The sequence below is a fragment of the Miniopterus schreibersii genome (assembly GCF_964146895.1).
Source record: "Miniopterus schreibersii genome assembly, chromosome: 17".
Lineage (NCBI taxonomy): Eukaryota > Metazoa > Chordata > Mammalia > Chiroptera > Miniopteridae > Miniopterus > Miniopterus schreibersii.
The window spans coordinates 2,162,804-2,183,388 of NC_138117.1; the positions used below are offsets into that span (position 1 = coordinate 2,162,804).

General features: G+C 47.5%; 1 protein-coding gene across 1 annotated transcript in view; it reads left to right on the forward strand.

The window, feature by feature from the left end:
* Positions 1-20,585, forward strand: part of ST18 (ST18 C2H2C-type zinc finger transcription factor) — a 41,776-nt gene that overhangs the window by 13,274 nt on the left and 7,917 nt on the right. Inside the window, exons 5-13 of the mRNA XM_081116414.1 lie at positions 202-306; positions 897-1,090; positions 3,291-3,502; positions 11,014-11,259; positions 17,229-17,344; positions 18,132-18,194; positions 18,982-19,050; positions 19,900-19,962; positions 20,064-20,144. Coding sequence (XP_080972540.1) covers positions 202-306; positions 897-1,090; positions 3,291-3,502; positions 11,014-11,259; positions 17,229-17,344; positions 18,132-18,194; positions 18,982-19,050; positions 19,900-19,962; positions 20,064-20,144 — 1,149 coding nt within the window. The remainder of the gene's footprint in view (positions 1-201; positions 307-896; positions 1,091-3,290; positions 3,503-11,013; positions 11,260-17,228; positions 17,345-18,131; positions 18,195-18,981; positions 19,051-19,899; positions 19,963-20,063; positions 20,145-20,585) is intronic.

The window sequence follows — 20,585 nt, forward strand, 5'->3', positions numbered from 1 at the left end:
GAGTTTGTTGTCTACCACCTCTGAGATGTGCTTGAGAGACAAATGTTGACACTACAGTTTGCAAACACCTTTGCTGGGCTAAGTGAACTATTAATATGATTTAATACTTAGTGTGTGCCAAGTATGATGTGAGGTACATGCCAAAGCAAAATATATTATCTTTATAACTCAAATCCTCACCCCCTTTTGTTTTTTTCACAGCCTTTCGGGTTGTCCAATTGCTGCAGCTGAAAAATTGGCAATGTCCCAGGACAAAAATCAGCTTGATTCTCCCCAAACGGGGCAGTGTTCTGACCAGGTTCACAGGTATGGCCCCCCCATGATGTCCCCGGTCTTCTAGTTACAGCAGGCTCCTGCACAGTGGTTCTGTCACCCCTCGTGTGCTAGTTCACTGTGGCCTAATCTTCATTCTCGGCTACCAATGTCCACTGGAGAGGCTGGTCCAGTTGGTCATACTGTCGCTTAAATGAACTTATGGACTAGTTATAAGTTACAATCGTACCTTTTCACTGCTAGTCTAACAGTCCTAACAAGCAGAATGTGCACGCCTTGTCAGTGCCTTAATAATAGTCACAGGGCACTTCTCTCTAAGGAGCTCAGAGAGCTGACATACGTCCAGTGCTTCCTTCTTGCGGCGTCTGCACAAGAAGAATGGACGACTACGTCTCTCTTTTACGGGTGGGAGACTCACACACGAAATGAAGCCTCACCTTCGCCACCCAGAGCCCGAAGTGCCTCCCTATCTCTCACTCGCTCGGTTGTGCTGTGACCGCAGCTCTTTCCCGCAGTGCAGGGTCTCTAAGGGAACGGCCAGGCACGACACATCTGACCTGCTTTGAATTCTGATGCTAACATGCTCACCAGCAGTTTAACCGTATTTCTTTCAAACTCCCCAGGACAAGCCTGGTGAAACAAATAGAATTCAACTTCCGATCACAAGCCATCGCCTCTCCCAGAGCCACGGTGTCAAAAGAACAAGAGAAATTTGGGAAAGTGCCATTTGATTACGCCAGCTTCGATGCACAGGTTTTTGGAAAACGCCCCCTCATGCAAGCAGGTCAAGGCCAAAAAACACCACCGTTTCCTGAATGTAAGCTTTGAATTCTAAAGCTTGTTCCAAAAAAAAAATGCATATTGTGCGTGTGTGTTTGGGGTGGGAGGGTTATACTCAAAAATGCTATTTACTGCTGGGAGGAGAGGAAATATATTGTACAGTGAAAGAGCATATACAATAACAAGTTGATCGGTGTTACTGATTTTACATGAAGTTACACGGAATACGGTGATTAATTAACGAATTCATTATTCTACAAATATGGTTACTATTATTGAGTCTAAACACAGTAATTCTAAAGAAAGACTTAATTCACATTTGGCTGGGATTGGGGTTGATACACTGAAAATGGTCATAGCTATTATAAGAAAGTAATTTTTATTGATAGTGAAATTATGGGAATTTAATAGGTAAAATATTGACACGCTACTTAAAACATTACTTAATTAGCAAAAGTGTTCAGACTGGAAGTAGGAGAAAAAGCACAAAGTCTAAGAAGAAACACAGTTTAGGAATCAAGATTTTACGGGGGGGAAATGTATGTGGCCATGGAGATATTTACTCACGAGTTTAAGAATTTATGTGGAGACATTTAAAATGTGTCAATACCCTGATGCTAACACACGTCCACACAGAGGACGTGTTCCTAACTGAAAGATGCTGTAACATATAGAACCTGGTGTTTGTACTGACACGTTATTGCTCAAGTGGTTCGGAGTTCTTGAGTATTTGAATGAAAAGGAGAGAAAGCGATGTTGGCGACAAAGCCAGGAATGACTTCTGCAGCATAGTAACTTAGCCACAGGGGAGGAAGCAAAGCAATGCCCCACGCTGAGTCCTGCGTGGACCGGGAGTTTTGGACGACACTCTGCACAGACCCCGTTCGTGTCCCCTCCCTGCCAGGGCCCGCCCTCACGGCACAGGGCCCCCTTCGTCCGCGAGATGACCTCCCCTCCCCAAGGCCTGGGTGCTGTGAAAACCGCCCCGCAGATGAAAACAGACCCGAAAGGGGCTGCCCGTCAACACGAAGTGGATTGTGCCCCAAGAGACGTTTTACGTATTCTTACCAAAAACAGGTCCCAGCCACCATGAATGACCACTGACAACCTGTTAGAGTAAGAACAACACACAGGCACACAGAGTGTGTCTCTCTCTCTAGCCTATTTTAGGTACAGTGTCACACAGTTTAATTAAAAACATACAAAATACACACACACATGTATAATTCTGGTAAAGCTAGTGAATGAGAGCAATCTATATGCTCATATGGTATCAATATTGGTTTGAAAATGTGAACTATTTAGTGACATTTTCGTGTTTTTATACAGTGATAACATCTGGCAATGTTTCAAATTTTGTTTCATAAACACTAATGAGAAAACATTTAAAATAAACACTATTTACAGCGGAATTAATAACTAAATGCTTTTTATACAATCCCACACTAAATCCTGGGTGTTTCTCCCGTAATCTTGAGTGATGTTTACCAACACCCAGAGTGAAGAGAAGCGTGTGCCCTTCTGTCTCTCAGCCACGTCCTGGTACCCGGGACAAAACACGGAACAGAAGGTCAGCTGGACCTCTGAGTGGCCTTCCTCTCCTCCTTGAGAACGTCTTCGCGGCCCTTTACTCACCCTGGGCTCCCTGACTGTGCAAAATGCCAGCTCACTGAAGACTCTGCCACCTATTCAGCTCCATCTATTTGGATGAAAAACAACTTCTACTGTTTTAAGTACGAAGCAAACCTACGTATCAAATAATAAAAATGGGATTCCATATCCAAATATAACTTGTTATTGTGAAAACAAATACTGAAAGGATATTTTTTTTTTTCTCTAGTGGAATCACTGGTCCTCACAAGCCCTCTTTAGTCCCTGATGTGTTTTTGTCTGTGTGGTTTTTAATATACAATTTTTTGCCACAAATGCTGCCAGTGCACCTGGCCCATAACATTAGCAACAGAGTTTTTGTCATAAGAAGTATAAATACAAAAAAAAAAAAAAAAATTAAGAGAATAGGCCTCCCCCCCCCCCCCCCCAGCAATCACATCATTTGATCTGTGAACTTCTGTGAAAACCAGTCTGAATAACCTTCATTTAATGTTCCCGGGCATAATGGATCATGTTTTAATTTATTCTTCCCATATTTTAATGCAAGAAGTTACATCTTTAAAACAAACCTATTTGATGACTAAGACCACGTACATGCAATTGCTAATCAAATCTCTTTTCAGCAGCGAAGCATTTTTCGAATCCAGGGAAATGTCCTAATCGCCTGCCTAGTGCAGGCGCCCACACACAGAGCCCGAGCCGTGCCAGCTCCTACAGCTACGGTCAGTGCAGCGAAGACACCCACCTAGCAGCAGCTGCTGCCATCCTGAACCTCTCCACCCGCTGCAGGGAGGCTGCCGGCATCCTCTCCAGCAGACCGCAGAGCCTGCATGCCAAGGTAGGCCGGGCCAAGGCCGGGGGCGCGTGGAAGGGAGGATGCCCTGCCTTTCCCGGCCCAGCACGGGCCCTGCCTCCCCGCTCCCCCCAGAGCTCGTCCCTCCCGTCTTAGGAGGGCCTCAGAGGAAACCGACAGGGGTGAGCTGGGTGGGTCCCAGGACGGGCGAAAGGGTGGCTCTTCTGGAAGGTGATGCACCAAAGTCGGGGGAGAAGTGAGCTCCGGAGGCCGGCTGGGGAGACGACGCACAGCTTTCAAACTTGGTTTTAGTCTGAGGAGCGCGGGGAGCGCCGGCCACGCCAGCCTGAACAGCGGAGCTGTTTGCTGGCTGCGAGTCAGAGCTGGTCGGAAATGTGTGGTTAGACGGCGACCTGTGAAACGCTTGCAAAACTGACTCGTGACACGTTGCTACTGCGCACGGGAGAGCTAGTCTGCGTAGCTGTAGGGTCCTCGAAGGTCACGTCGTAAAACCTGGGCACACGACATCCACACGAGAGAGTCCAGGGGGACTTGAGGACTCAGGGCAGTCGAACCCGAAATCTAATTATGTGACGTTTATGAGGATGCTGCAGTTCTCGCCCTGGCCAGTTTGGCTCAGTGGTTAGAGCTCAGCGGTTCGGCCTGAGGACCGAAGGGGGGTCTCAGGTTCGATTCCCAGTCAAGGGCCCGCACCTGGGTCACAGGTTCGATCCCCTCCCGGTCAGTTGGGGTTCGTGAGGGAGACAACCGATCGATGGGTCCCCATCACGTCGATGTTTCTTTCTCCCTCCCTTCCGCTCTCTCTAAAAACGAATGGAAAAAATATATCCTCGGGTGGGGATTTAAAAAAAAAAAAAAAAAAGATGCCACAATTCTGAAGTTCATTGTGTTTCTCTAATAACCTCGCTTTCTGACCAACAACGATAAGTCCATCAGAGCTTGATGGAAACGAGAAGCCGAGATCTCCGGCGTCCTGCCCTCGAGGAGGAGGGGCCGATGGCTGCCGGGGACAGTGACCCTCCCCAGAGGGAGGCAGGCCTGCGCCAGCCAGCAGCCGAGCAGTGAGTCCTGTCGACACAAAGGGCTCCGTCAAAAGAAGCCGTTTCCCTACCTGGATGGCTGAAGGCAGCTGGAGTCAAGCGCGCAGGCTTATCTGGGGAAGCGACTTTTGGCCCTGCTCTAACCAAGGGTACCTTGGGCTAAACCCCGACCCCGAGGACGTAGCTCGCGTCCTCCCTGCAAGCGCAGCCCCAGCCCCGCCGTGGTCAGCTGCTCCCGGGCGCCTGCCAGGCCTTCAGGAGAGCGGGGAACAGTGCTGCGCAGCATTTGACAGAAGAATCGGAATTAGCTTCTGGACAGATCTGAGCCAAGTAAACCCCAGGAAGAGTTGGTGGCCAAAAATCACTCAAAAACAATTTTCAAACAAATGAGATTCTTAAACAAAGGAAAACACATCCTGTAAAAAATATAGAGAAAATACCAAGTTATCCAAGTTCAAAGGGATCCAAGTCAGAAATTATTTACTTAAGTAAATGATCTAGAGTACTTTAAGATGCAACATTGGTTATTTTAAAATTTATTTTTAAACCTAATTTTTTTTTTTTTTCTTTTTAAAGGGATATTCTGCTACGCAGCTAGTTGGAGAAATACTAAAATATATTCCCTCCTGGTGTTTTATTGTTTGTCTGCGTAGGCTGTTCTGTGAAAATAAAGTGCGAGTAGTATTATGATTAGTGCTGTTAAGTCACTTGACTAAATGAATCCGGTTGAATGCTTCCCATTTGCACATGTAGATTTTTTGTTGTTGTTCCTCAGAATTCTGACTTTAACCTTAATATACCCCATGTTCTATTTTTGAAAATATGTTTTTGCTGATTTCGGAGAGAGGAAGGGAGAGGGAGCGAAACATCAATGATGAGAGTCACTGATCGGCTGCCTCCCGCACGCCCCCTGCTGGGGATCGAGCCCGAAACCAGGGCATGTGCCCCGATCAGGAATCGAACCCTGACCTCTGGGTCGTAGGTTGACTCCACCGCTGAGCCACGCCGGCCGGGCTACTCTGTGTTCTATTAATTGATGAAACCAAACATCGAGTCGGACAAAGACGGCTAACATCTGGGAGCATTTTCCCTCATCAATGTATGTTCTTCTCCTTTTAAAACACATTTCTGGTCAGAAAAGTGACTGTTTAAATTGGCTTATTTCAAACGTTCAAATGACCGACCTCCTGTGCGTGTTCTTACGCCCCACTGGGAGCGCCCCGTGTGCCAGCGCTGCCCCGGGGAGCAGACGCGCCTGCCAGGGGACAGGGCCTCCGCTGCGGGCCTCAGCCTCCCCGCCGCCAGCACGCCCGCCGCAGAGGCCAAACCACCGGTGCGGTGATGAAGGTGGAAGAGACAAGGAGTGCGCAGATAGACTTTCCGCAGGAGTCGGTATTCTGGAAGCTTCCTAAACCATCTCCCCGTGGAAATGATCTTGTTTGACACAGTGGGTGGTGAAACGGGCTAAATAGGGCACCCGAGGGTGTCGCCCTGCCCAGAACCCGCCTTCCAGGCGCACGTTGGCACACAACGGTAACAGCTGGCAGAGTTCTGGGCTCGTCGGATCCCGTTTTCTGAATGAAGAAGAGAACCTCGTAAATTCCTGAAACCACAAAAAACAATTATTGGAGAGAGAGAGAGAGGGGAGGGAAGGAGAGAGAGATGAAGCCAAAGTAATTAACCCTGAACAGTGGCCTCTGACGAAGCAGCGCCCAGGGCTTGCCTCCTGCCCCAGGAGACAGTGAGCGCGTCAGGGACACTCCCGGTCCCCCCCTTCCTCCCCGCTGCTCCCCTCGCCTCGCAGCCCATCTTCATCCTGATCGCCTGCCGGGCTTGCCAAGCCCTCTGGTGTCTGTTTTGGTGTTTTCCCCACCTGCTGAAAACGGAGTGGCATATGCACAGTGCGCCTTGAAAGAAAACAAAAAACTGACACTTGCTTGAAATGTTTAAAGTTCGAAGTCTGTTTCGTGCTCCAGCGAGGCCTGGAGAGGACAGGGTATCCGGTCGCCCTTCTTGCGGCCTGACATCAGCAGTAGCCTGGGCCCTCAGGATGGTGAGCGCCCCAGAGCCGCCTCTTCAGTAACCTTATGCCTTGCGCGGTGTGTGAAATGCTATAAGGGACCCCGGTCCAGGGCCTCAAGGGACCAGTTAGTACCTGTGTAGGGAAAATGGACCTTTGATAACTGGCGCTTTAGCTCGTGGACAGCAGCAGAGAAGCGGGTCTCTCCCGGATTCAAATACCCGATCAAATTATTATTCTTAGTTGTCATTTATTGAACACCTATTATGTACCAGGCACTTCGCCCGCATTAATCCTTAATATTTCTAGAAACCCCGTAGAGCAGATATTACCTCGTTTTGCGGGTGGGGAAGCAGTGGTATGGGGCCGCGACTCGAACTCACGCCTGTCCCACTTCTTATCTTTTGCGAGAGCTTGTCGCCGTGTGGCACTCAGACCGCGGGCCCGCCAGCCGTTTCCCCCGACCGTGACTCCCAGGCCCAGGCAAAGGTTTCTGGGGAATTCGGTTTTAATTTTATACCTTATGGCAGACACTTACTTCTCCTCTGAATTCCATCATTCTGTTTATATTGGGTGCAGCCCACAAGTTCATACTCTTCATTTAGTGGTTTCGACACTCAGTATTTAGTCAGAGTTGGATATTTCCTCTGTTCCCCTCATTTTTGACAACCTGCCTGCTTGGAAAGCGTGTCTCGGGTAGCTCGCAACCCTGAGAAGTGGGCGTTGGTACACTCCCCGGACACCCCGGAGCGAGAATGAAAGGACGCGGGTCAGGGGCGAAAACGAACGGCTGGGCCGGGCTCCTCCTTCCGCAGGCCCTTTTCGCCAAGTCAGGAGGGGACAGGCGATGGTGACCCATTGTGCAGTAATAGAAAACCAGCCAAGTAAGGAAAACAGTGTCGTCTTATCCTACCCATATTTTTAATAATAATTCTCATAATCAGAACATCTAGAGTAAAAATTCTGATTTTGCTTTTTTAACTCTATCACCATCTTTAATGTGTGATAAAAATTTTAATTTTCAAGACAATGCAATATTTTCATTTGCCTGGAAAATATGGGAGGAAATGGCCCCAGGCCCATCTTCTACATAGAAGTACCGTGATTTCTGTCATTTCCTGTTTTGTTCTTCTTCAGGGAACAAATCTCTACCTGCTTTTTTCCTACTTATAAGCGGAGCAGAAACGCTAGGTTGTTTCCTGCTTTCGGTGACAGGTGACATGCTTTTTTCCATGTTGCCACAAAGTCGTCATAATTATGATTTTACTGGTCGCGTAATGTGTCATTAAATAGATGTACCATAATTTCAGCAATCATTCCTCTGCTGGCGTACAACTGAGACGCTTCTTATTTTATAGCGCAGATAACAATTCTAATGAACAATTGTCTCACTTTTCAGCTTAATAATTTATAACATTTATTGCGTTATCTTTTACTACAGATTTTTTATGTGCGTAGAATAAGCTCCTTGGAGGCAGGAACAATATATTTTTTTCAATTTTCTTTCCCCCCAAATATAGTAGCTTGAAAACAACTGAATGAATGAATAAATAAATAAATCGCAAGGTACCATCTTTAACTTGAGAGTGCCTGGCATGGGTAGGCGGGCGTTGATATGCTCCTGAATTGGAAAGTCCATGAACAGTATTAGACCTATGCCTACCCTCAACCCCCCCCTCCAAAAAAAAGCCACCATAAAATTTAAATGTAATGATTAAAATAAGGATCCCAAATAGACTTTGAGAAATTAGAGTATTGGGAGCCTGGGGGGGCCTCCACACCAGCTGAAGGGCTATTTTTTCCTGCTACTATTGCCTCCCCCTCCGACTCCCCTCAACCTGTTTTCATCCTGCCGTTTGGAGCTTCAAACACTGGAGAGAAGTGATGCCCATCGGTACCGCCCTGAATAAAAACCCACGCAGTCAGCATGTGACCCACCCTCCACGGGCAGAAAGGGCCCCTCCTCCGGCCCCGCGTGTCGTGTCGACTGCACCTGCCCACTCACTCGAGGCCCATCTGTACCCTGTCACCCGGGCAAGCTCCCTGCCAGTCCAGTCAGGTGCTTGGGAGCAGCCGGCTGGAGCCCGGGCTGTAGAAAAGCACTTCTTTTAAACATAAGGAGTGTTTGTGGTTTTTTTCCCCCCATGATTACTCAAGATGTATACTCACAACGACTCCAATTTTTCCGTTAATTTACTACTTGGAACTTTTTTTCTGTGAAAACTAAAACATATACTAGTGTCGTCTTGGAATAGCTGATGTTTTTTTCAGCGAGATCAAATCTGCACTATTTATGGGTTTTGTACTATAAAACTCTGCAGCCCAGCCACGTGGCTGCTTTCCCTCAGCCATCTGTCACAGAGGTCTGGGATTTTATGCGAATGTTAGTTGTGCAGTCTTAGCCCAAGTTGTTTTTTTTGTGCGTGTTTTTTTTTTTTTTTCATAAAAAGTGTCAGCAACTACGGTGTTGAGCACTTTACATTGGTTATTAAACGTGATTACTCTGGACCTGTTTTATTGCGATGGTTAATGTCAGCCATGAAGCCAGTCGCGGTTTTGATGTGCTCACGACCGAACGCGTCCTTACATCACGGAGAGAGCACATGGCGCTGATACGGTTAATATCCCGGATTTTTGTAACTAAGGTTTATCGATGCTCGTATAAACACGTATTTGATATATACAGATGGCGTAGGATGCTGTGGTTACTAAGTTATTATCCCGGATAAGCTGTCCTGTCAAATTCAGGGCTTAAAACTATCACAGGAGATTAGACTATTTACTAAAAGGACAGAAAGATATGCCCAAAGCATCTTAGTAGAAACATATTAGAAGTGTATTTACCCCCCACAAATGCAATAAAGCGCATCCACCTCGTAGGCCGAGAGGTTGAAAATGCGACCTTTGTGGGTAGAAACAAGCAAACGGAAGAGGCGCTTTTATCTTCTGAATCAGGGGCAAGCGCGGAGCCCAGCCACTGGGACCGGAGTGAGGCTGTCGGGGAGGCGAGGGGAAGGCACCGTGCAAATGGGGGGTTGAAATAAATCCCTTTGCCCCCCCCATCTCCCACCCCGCCCCAGGCCTTCCCCTGTCTACTGTCTGCCTCCATGGGCTGTGCTTTTACGCATGTAAGTTCTTGGGTTCATCCCTTCCCGCCCTCCTTCCCGCCTTCCCTCCGAGATCCGTCCGTCTGTTCCCTGCTCCCGTGTCTGTGGTCCTATCCTGCCCGTTAATTTATTTTGTTCCTTGGATTCCACGTGACACGTTCAAGGACTCCTGCTTTGCCAGCCTGAAGGGAAAGAGAGTGGAGAAGTTGTTCTGAAGCTGGACGTGAATTGATGAGCGACGGGTGAAAATGCCAGGAAGACCCTCATTTGGTCCACTTAGGAAACTGACAAGCGTGTTCGTCCCCCGTCCTGGGAGCTGCTGCCTGGCAATGCTCGCAGCGTGTGACGCCGTGAAAAACCAGCCTAGAGCATGTGCCTTGCAGAACATCCAAAACTCGTGGGCATGTGATCCCCAGAAACAAAGCAAAAAAACCGTAGCCAAAGGTGCCCCAAAAGAAACGTCGTGAGATTAGTTTTTTTTTTAAATATGTCTTTATTGATTTCAGAGAGAGGAAAGGAGAGGGAGGGAGAAACATCGGTGATGAGAGTCATTGATCGGCTGCCTCCTGCACGCCCCCTGCTGGGGACTCATGTGCCCCGACCGGAAATCGAACAGCGACCTCCAGGTTCAAAGGCTGACGCTCAACCACTGAGCCGCGCCAGCCGGGCAGATTAGTTTTAAGTCTCTTACTAAGCATCCGGAAAATAATCACCTTTATTCTGAAGTCTTGACTGTAGGAACTGAGACCCTGAGCAGTCACCCTGGCAGCTGCGACCCCGAGCCCCCCAGAGTGAATTCTGGTTTGTACATCTGCCTCCCCAGCCCGCCCCCCACAATTGAACAGAGCGTTTCTGGTTCAAGTAACCCAGGGTAAAATGTTACTTTCCTATTAGTCTAGCATTCCAATAAAAATTCTCTTCCAGCTGGTTGTTTTTTCATATTTCTCACGTTAGATTAAATCGTGATCTGGGGGAGAGGGGGAGCGCTGTTGTGCTCTTTTTATAAAGCGAAGGGTTCATGCTTTAAACGATGAACTGGGAGTGATAATTCTGCAAACTAGGAAAGATGATTTAAAGCTAAACTTTAAAAAATATATACAGGTTTAGCCGATACAGTTGGTATTTGGAACGCCTTATTTATATCAGGCTTACTTTGTTTAAACCCAGAAACATGAAGCTCACTAATGGGACTGCTCTTAAAAGTCCACCTAAGAATTGAGCATTAACCGAAGCAAACCGGAGAGCTAGGTTTAAAATCAGGTATTCTTACATGGAAGCTTGCACTTAAAGGGATCCCCTAGGAGCCCCACATGCTAGGCGCTAACTGCAAACTGCTGAGACGTTTTTTCTGCTTGCTGTGCCCGCCAGGGAGCCGAGGTGGAAGTAGATGAAAATGGCACGTTGGACTTAAGCATGAAAAAGCATCGCGCCCCGGACAGAGCCGCGGCCCCGACGCCCTCCCACGCCTCGATGCCAGCGCCTTCCTCTTCCCCGTGCAAGGCCGGCAGCGTTTTGGTGAACGCGGCCTTCTACCGGGCCCTCTGCGACCGGGAGGGCTGGGACGCGCCCGTCAACTACAGCAGAGCTCCCGGGAAGGCGGAGGAGGGGCGACAGGTACCGTGTCTCTGGGGCGACAGGTTCAAGGTCGCGTGACCGGAGAGGCCCGTCGCCTTTTTTCCCCCCTAAATGATTTCTCACACTCCTGTTCAGAGAATACACCGCTCCCTCCCTTATTTTAGATTTCGGTGGCGTGATCCCTTTACATCTCAGAGGAAGTTCATAAATAAACCCAGCTTTTCCGGTCACTTGCCCAAAAGAATATGTTCTTTGCTGTGACTGTTACCCCCCTGTGGCTGCAGGTGGGCGCTCTGCCCTAGAGGTGGCATTACCTGTCCCTTCAGAGGCAGCGCCTGGAAGGGCCAAGGCGCCGCTCGAGATCCAAGTGCCAGCTTACTGTGGACCCTTTCCGAACCTGGAAGGGAAGGTGACATCCCGGCAGGGGCCAATCAGGGTCGTGCCGGCTGCATGTCCTCGGCCCCGTGAAGGCGCGGGGTCAGCGAGACGGCGCCCTCCGCCTTCTGTGGCCTCGGCTTTCGCACCCGCACACAACCAACTCCGGGCGGGAGGCCCCAGGAGGCGGGTACACTGCCACCGGGCCGCCATGCGCTGCGTAGTTAAACCTGCGGCGATCCACCTGCGCCGAACCCGTAGGGACAGTTCTCCTTCGTCACTGTTCCCTAAACGACACAGCATCACAACTCTTTGCGTTTTGCATTTGCTGGGCGCTAGGCCTCAGAAAGTGATCTAGAGGCGATTTCAAGCACGCAGGAGGATGCGTGTAGGTTATACGCAGATCCCTGCCGTTTCATAGCCATGTTATGCGGGGACTCGAGCGTCCGTGGGTGCTGGAATCTAAGGGGGTCCTAGGCCAATACCCCGAAGATCCCGAGGGATCCCTGTGTAGAGCCCTTGCTGAGATGTGGGACCACACATGCTGCGTGACTGGGCTGTCTCCACCCCAAAGCCGCGAAGGTGCCTTCACGCCTCTGGTTGTCTTGGAGGCGCTGTTACTCCCGGGAGCCAGATGTCGTGACTGTCGGGGGTTCCTGCAGCCTCCATTCCACAGCCTGAGCCACCTGGCGTGGCCCCATTAGCATGACTTAGTGTCGTTCGGAGGAGTTCGCGTCCAGAGCCCTCTGTGGTTTAGACTCTATATCACCGCTAATGGGACCGTGGTTATTACAGTGAGCGACTCCCTTTTGCTTGTTTGTCAGGACAGTTATTGATACTTGCCAGGGCACATGTTTCAAGAACTGAAAGAGCTGTTCTCTTTGGCGGTGGGCACCACCTTTGTCAGGTTTTTGAAGTTCAGAGACGTTCGGGGAAGACTGATTTGATGTTAGCACAGGCTTTGACATCTCAGAGCATAAGTCAACATAACAGTAGTGATCACAGATTGGGTAGCAGCTCCCCTCGGCCCTTCCTCCCTCCCTCCCTCCCCTCTCCCTCCTTTCTTTCCTTCCTGGAGCAAACCTTCACTGGCAGTCATCTCGACGTCCAGGCAGTCAGATAGGTCCTGAGGATGCAGTAACATGTAGGACATCCCCCCACCATATATGTGCTCAGTCTAGTAGGAGGACTGACACATAACAAACCACGCTGATAAGTGGGGCACGAGCAGACACGCAAAGTGGAGAGGAAGGAATGGCCAACTCCATGTGACGTGGTTGGAGACAGGCTCCTGGGAGCCCCCCAGGGCCCAGGCCTGCTCCGCGTCACCAGCACACATGTCATCCCAGGAATGGAGGGGGAGCTTTATACAGCATAACTCCAAAGAACGTCTGGATTCACCTTGGCAGCTTTACAAAGCCAACAAAAGTGTGCTCTCATCTAATGCTTATATATCTGTGGCCATGTTGTATTTTCTGGCAAATTCATGGGGGGGGGGATGAACTTATTTATATTGGATCGCTGCTCTTTTCAGAAGGGCTTGCTTACTTCAGGTCTCATAGTACAGACCTTTACTTCTACCGTTTGTAGTCTAAATAATCTAAAATCTGGAATTTAGAAAGTCATTCTGGGAGTCAAAGTGCTTGCCCCAGGTTGGAGTTGACAAAATGTTTTTCAAGCTCGGTGCTTATGGTCACAGTTATCTGACGTGGGTGGCTCGTTGCTCGGGGGGCGACAGCCAGTGGGAACAGACACGAGAAAGGGGGCTTCTGATCCCTGTAACCCTGAGTCCATTCTCTCACCTCCCCTTCTTGTTCCCCCCTCCATGGCAAGGTAACCAACTAACAGAGTATTTTCCACATCCTGTTCTGAGTCTTGAAAATGAGAAGCAGGATACTCGATCGGTGTTGCTTTGAAAACGCAGATTGCATTCGATGTCACGAAGGTATCAGAGGGACACCACGTTCAGTGAAAATAAAGATAAGGGCTCTTTATACTGAGAAGCACCATGATTACCAAGATTTTTAGAGGAGAAATTGAGGCTCAAGGAGGTACAGCTGTTGATCTGTGGTCATGTGGAAATTAAGTGATGGGCCTGGGCTTCCCTTAAGTGAAGGAAAGGGAGAAGAGAGAAAATAGAGAGAAACAAAAGAAAAAATGCAGCAGCCGGGCTGGTGTGGCTCAGCGGTTGAGCGTCGACCTAGGATCCAGGAGGTCACGGTTCAATTTCGGGTCAGGGCACAGGCCCGGGGTGCAGGCTCCTCGGTCCCCAGCAGGGGGCGTGCGGGAGACAGCTGATCAGTGACTCTCATCATTGATGTTTCTCTCGCTCTCCCTCCCCTTCCTCTCTCTGAAATCAATAAAAACACACTTTAAAAAAATATACAGCAAAAAACGGAGACAACTAGGGAGCAGTGGAAACAATTAGAAAGGAAAGGAAGAGAGAATGTGAAGACACTGTATGTGGCAAGGTTGGCGGAGGCAACAGTGGCCTACAGCGCCCCTCGGAGTAGCGGGGTCCAGAACCACGGGTGCGGCCACACGGGTTACGGGCCTGGCCCGCGTTGTCATCTCCAATGAGCTTTCCTGGGATGGCTGCACACGGCCCAGGCGGTACAGCGAGGACTGGCTTGGGGTCTGTCCCTGCTCCCGCCCCCCATCCTTCCCGTTGGCACCTCCACTCCCTCCCCACCCCCACCCCACATGACACACACGCGTGTACACACATGCAACCAGAAACTGAGTGTTTCTAATTCATTGTTATCCAGCTCATATGCACAACAGTTGCTTAATTTCAGTGGTGATTTTCAGAAAATATTGTCTGTCTCTCTCAGTGAAATAGCCTGTCCAGATGCCCCCTAAAAAATTCCTGAATCTGGAAAAAACTCAAAATATCTCAGAAGGAAAGTGCTGAGAAATAACTACGGCTGTCAGTTTGATTCAACTGTCAGTTCTCCAAAGATTCCAGGGCTTAAAATGTTAAAAGTGCCAGATGCTATTATCTGTTATTCATGTTACCATTATGTTCTGGTCTTTACTGAAATCAATATAAACTTCCATCTGTACATTAAAGGAATTTCATTGCACCCATGCACTCTGTAAACTCACACATATGTGCCACATTCTTCCTTACAGAGCCATAGGATAAAAACATTATTTTCTAAATGATAATTTTGAAAATAACATTTTTATTTTATTTAACGATACCTTATATTTTGAAAAAAATTCTTCTAAATGATATATGAACTTTATTTTTATTTTTTTCCTTGGTGCTGTTTAAGAATTTATCCAATATAAAATGCTTCTGTAACAAAATTAAGAAGTTTCTTAGTGATGGCCATCTGTATTTTAGTACCTATGCTCTCTGCAAGTTTTTTAGGGGCAATATGCTGAGCAAAGAAAAGACCATTATTCCATAACGCAACTGCACACATAAGAGCCCATAGTTTTCAAAGGAAGTTATAAAATATTTGAAAAGTCATAACCAATAAAATTGTCTTACTAAAGCATTACCACATATTACTCTACCAAATTAAATACCATGCATTCCGCAAGCATCGTTTTGTATGCTTTTTAGCCAAATAACTTACGCTTTCGTAACTGATCGTTTCTTTCTATACCACACAGATTCAGCAAGCAACTGATACACTTTCCAAGTTCGTCTATGAGTTTACATGCTTCCTTAGAGATTCTTTGTTCTTAACTTTATCATAAGAAAATAATAAGCCCTGGCCGGTCTGGCTCAGTGGTTACAGCATCGGCCTTGGAACTGAAGGGCCCCGGGTTCATTCTGGCCAAGGGCACGCACCCCAGTTGCAGGCTCCATCCCCAGCCCCCCGGGAGGCAACCAGCCGATGTGTCCCTCTCACATCGATGGTGTTTCTCTCTCTCTCTGAAAAGCAATGGAAAAAATATCCTCTGGTGAGGACGAAAGAAATAAATGAAATAAGAAGGCTCTTTCTACTTTATGCCATTTTTGTGAAAAAATTCAAACAGCTAAACAGAAAGACGAAGGGCGTTCCGCACTGAGACTTCACACTGGACTCAACATTTGTATCTACTTCCCAAAAACCGAGACGTTTATCAGTTATAGTAGAAAACATGAGCTAGGCTGACTCCAGATAACAGCAAGCGGAGCCGGGGTGCAGCCGCTGGGCCTCCCCTGGGACCGGGGAGCGCGTCCCGCAGCAACTGAGAAGCGTGAGCCTCGCTCAGCCCTTCTGCTTCCGAGTCCACGGGGCGGCCGCTGAAACAGCGCTTCCCTGTGCATCCCAGCAGCAGGTGCTAGCAAGTACCGATTTCCCTTTATTTTAAAGGATATATTATTATCTGCTGCTGCTTTCAAGCAGTTATCAGCAAAGTAAGATGGAATACTTAGCACTATAAATAATATGGAGAAGAAAACTGTACCCACACAGGTTTTATTAATTTGTTCTGAAGACAGGGTTACTTGAGATAGTTTACCATCGCATTTGCACGGGATAGCCCTGCGTAGAAGAATTCACTGGATTGTTATCCAGGTAATTAATGGAAGAAATTGCATTTGCCTTTATAACTGAGATCAAGGTTTAGTGCTTTTCTTTAGTTGGAAGAATTCAGGGATTTTGCTTTTCCATTGTTTTTTAATGTAGACTCAGGTTATTAAAATTATATTTTGCCACTGCCCTTTTATATCCATTTGATTTAAATGAGATTTACCTTAAACATTCAAAATAGTTTTATCACCTATTTACATCAGTACTTTTGAGAATTAAAATACAGTTTCTATATTAGTTAATCTGAATTCAATATTAAATCCAGAAAGTATTATATCTACCAGATGTAAACTAAATGATAAACTAATTATGTGATTAAGAAAAAACCATCATTAGTTTTCTGTAAGAACATATCAGATGGTAAATAAATGTTTTGAAAGGATTAATGAGCCATTCTAATGAAATAAAGATCAGTATTAAAAGCTTTAAAAAAGGCCATGAAAATTAGTGATAATCCAACAAGAAATTCCATTCACCAATTTAGAAAAATAAAAAGGTAACAAGAAAAACAATAATTAAAGCAATTATTGAGAAAAATCAAACTAAATACCTAAAAATTGTGGACTCAGTTATTATATATTTAAACAAATAATTTAAACCTTAGTTATTTGTATATAACTAATATATACAACCTGTTAACCTAAATTTACTAACCCCTTTTCCATTTAAAAATGTTTGTGATTTACTTTTGCAATATTTCTTGTTTTACCAATGACTGCCGTGTACACGAAGGACTAGTCCTGTTGTCTCTAGGAAATGTCCATTATCCAATAAAAGCTGAACTATGTTAAAATAGTAACTTAATTATTTGGCTCAGGAAATGCATCTGTCATATTTTCCACAGTATGAAATTTTTAAAGGTATCCCCATGAATTATAATTTCTTATCCTTTGCTGGGGATAAATGTCCATAACAATCTGGATAAAAATAATCCTCCCTGTCTTATTTTGTGGACAGTTCCTATGGGGAATCTCAGCTAAGTCTTTAAGCCGAAACTCAAATTTGACCCTGAGGACTTCACATACAGCTATCTTTCCAGGGTTCCCTAACGCCTTTGTGCTTCTGTTTTCTTTGCTTTTTGTTTTTTGTTTTCTCCAGAAAGACCCCATGAACTCTCTAGAAAATTTAGAGGAAAAAAAGTTTCCTGGAGAGGCCTCCTTGCCAAGCCCTAAACCCAAGCTTCACACGAGAGACCTCAAAAAAGAGCTAATCACGTAAGTGACCCAAAACGGCATATTTGGTGAGACTCTGGAAATAAGAAACTCAAGGTCATAATTTTGAGTAATATATAGTTGGCTTATATAGTTGGCTTTACGGGTGTTTTAGGGCAATTTCAACCATTCATTAGTTAGATGTTCTGTATGTACCTAAACTGTGCCCAGAACTAAGAGGATTGGGGGGTGGGGAGTTTACATGACATGATCTTGTGCTGAGAGAATTAAAAGTCTAACTGTTTAAAAAAGCAACGTAAAACAAGTAGAAATGTTTAGGTTTTGATCAGAAATTCTTACTCTGAGATCCATTGTCTCCAGAAGACCCAAACCAGGGCTTCGGGCGTCTACAAACCTTTTCAAACTAAATGCACATTGCTCTTTATCTGGGTAAAGTAGTTCATGGTTTTCAGCACATTCTCGAGGGTCCTGGGACCCAGAAGAGTTTCAAGACCAGGGCACCCGACAGCAACAAGTACTGGTTAAAGCTGCCCCAGAGCTCTGGCCGGGGTGGCTCGGTTGACTGGGCGCTGTCCTGTGCACGGGAAAGTCCTGGGTTCGATTTCCGTCAGGGCCCACACCAGTGCGGAGCCTGAGGGACCCAGCTGATGGTTGTTTCTCTGCTCCATCAATTTCTCTCTATTTATCTCTCTCTCCCCCTCCCTTCCACTCTAAAAACTCAGTGGAAAAAATGTCCTCAGGTGAAGATTAACAAAACAAAATAAATAAAATAAAATAAAAAATAAAATAAAATGCACTTGACTCTAATTATGTATTTTGGTTGACCCAGCTGTCCGACGCCAGGATGTGATGGAAGTGGCCACGTCACGGGAAACTACGCGTCCCACCGCAGGTAGCCGGCAGCCTGGTGTGCAGTCGGGGTTTCATCGCCCAGTTCTAATTTAAATACGAATTCCCGCCCATTCTAGACAGATCTCTGGGGCAGGAATTGGAGAGTAACTTAGTTGGGCTTTTCTGTATGCACGTGGGTTTTCTGTGGGGTTTTTTAGTTTTTCGGAAATGAAGCTAAGGTAAATCCTTGGTCTTCTCACGTCCGGCGTGTAGAAATCATGATTTTGGTTCACAGCGGTTTTCGGATCCCTTGGCCCAGGTTGCAGAGTTAGAGGTCACGTCGGGGCTCTGGTTGTGTGGAGCTTCAGTGCTCAAGGGAAACAGAGGTTAGCAGGAGCAACGGGGGCTGAGGCCCGCCCTGCGCCCGCATCCCAGCCCTGGGCGTGCAGCAAGTCGAGGTGCCAAACAGCTTAAAAGGGGCCAGAGGCTGCGTTTCCCTTCCCCTTCCCCCGTCACTGGCGTGACCTGCTTTCCCTCTGGGCGCTGACCTAAACCTCTGGGACACCGCCCTTTGGTGAAGTGACTGGACAGGGCCCCTCGTCAGCAGCGCTTCTACCCCTGAATTCGAGAGTTGGGGAGTCCCGCTGGGTCAAAGCCCCCATTTGACACAGAGCAAACCCGGGTCTGCTCTGGGCCCAGACCGGCTGGAGAAACAAAGCCCGAGGCCAGCCGGCTGTTCTTCCCCAGCCACCAGTGCATTTAACAGACACTGACCCACGCGGGATGGCCTTTCAGTCGGCTCCTATACGTCAGCGTTCTCTGTTTTGTTTTTTTTCACCCCTCTTTAGTGTTTCCGGATGTCCCTTAGCAGATAAGACTCTGAAGTCCCTCATGGCTGCTAACTCTCAGGAGCTCAAGTAAGTCTGGGAAGCGCGACCCCCTTGCCCTGTGTCCGCTGTGTTGGGTGGGACGCTCCCCACTCAGGACCAGTGTGGTCACCAGCAAGCAGTAAACTGTGCCTCAGTAACTTATAACCAACACACCCTTAAAAAAACATCCAATGACTAAAACCAAATCACTGTGAATTAATTCGCTTGCTTGGGGAGTTTGGGGTTTTACAATAATTTTTAAAGCCATTGCTTATGATGTAATAGTTTTTAAAAACCCCTTTTTTCTCTGTTAACTTCAGGATTTGTATAATAAATCGGCCCTGAGGAGGTGTGGCACACTGTTCTCACCACCCAGTTTTAAGAAAGCTGCGTGATGTTTCCCCCGATGGGCATTTTGAATCATGCCTTTCGCTTTTGGGTGCTGGACACATTTGGCTCACTGTTCCCCAGTCTACAGAATCTCAGAGCCACGTGTATATTAACTTCTACTTATTGATTTTATTTTTCTCAGTCTTTTTTTATTTTTTATTGATTTAAGAGAGAGGGAGAGAAGGAGAAACATCAATGATGAGAGTCACTGATGGGCTGCCTCCCGCACACCCCCTGCTGGGGATCGAGGAGCCTGCAGCCCTGACTGCGAATCGAACCCTGATCTCCTGGATCCTAGGCCGATGCTCAACTGCTGAGCCGCACCGGCTGGGCAGGAGTTACACAGCTTCACAAGTTTTTTAAATGGGTTCTTAGCCAAGAACTAATTCTATTTAAGCAACACAGGCCCCACCCGAAGCAAGTCGTTCTGTTTAGTTCTGTTTGTGCCATGACCCCCCTCCCTCCACCACAGCCATGTGCCCGGTGCTCTGTCCCTGTGTTTTCCAGGTGTCCAACCCCAGGTTGTGATGGTTCAGGCCACGTGACCGGAAACTATGCCTCCCACAGAAGGTAGGAGTGGTCCCGTCTCTGAGAAATGAAACCAGAGTCAGCGGCAGTGGCCACGGAGATGACATGGTTTGGTTTTGTTCTCTGTTGGGTACACGCTGCAGTTTGTCTGGCTGCCCTCGTGCTAGGAAAGGTGGTGTCAAAATGACCACGACGAAGGAAGAAAAGGAAGACCCCGAGCTCAAGTAAGTGCGATGGCGGAGGCGGCCGCAGCCGGGCCCCGAGTGGCTCCTTGGTCGCGTGGACCGGCCGCGGTTGTGGCGCTCGGAGCGCGGAGTGCGTTTCGGGTCCGGAGGCCGGGAAGCACTGGCCGGTGTTCGGGCGGCTGAGAGAGTTTTCCCTTTCGTAGCTGTTCCCCCAGATCGTTGATCACGTAAAATTGGGAGGAGGGAGACCGTGCTTTCCCCGACTGTTTTAGAGCAGAGTAGAACAGGCCGGCAGCATTTTCCCCCTGAAACTTCAATTCTGCTCCAGGTGAAATTTTACCTAAATTAAATTCCCTCCCCCTAAGACGTACGCCACCAAGATTAGGATGACAGATGAAAATCTAAATTGCTTGCTCGATAAGCCTCACTTCCCCACCTGTAAAATGGGAGAGCAACACCCTTTGCGCAACAGATTTGCCG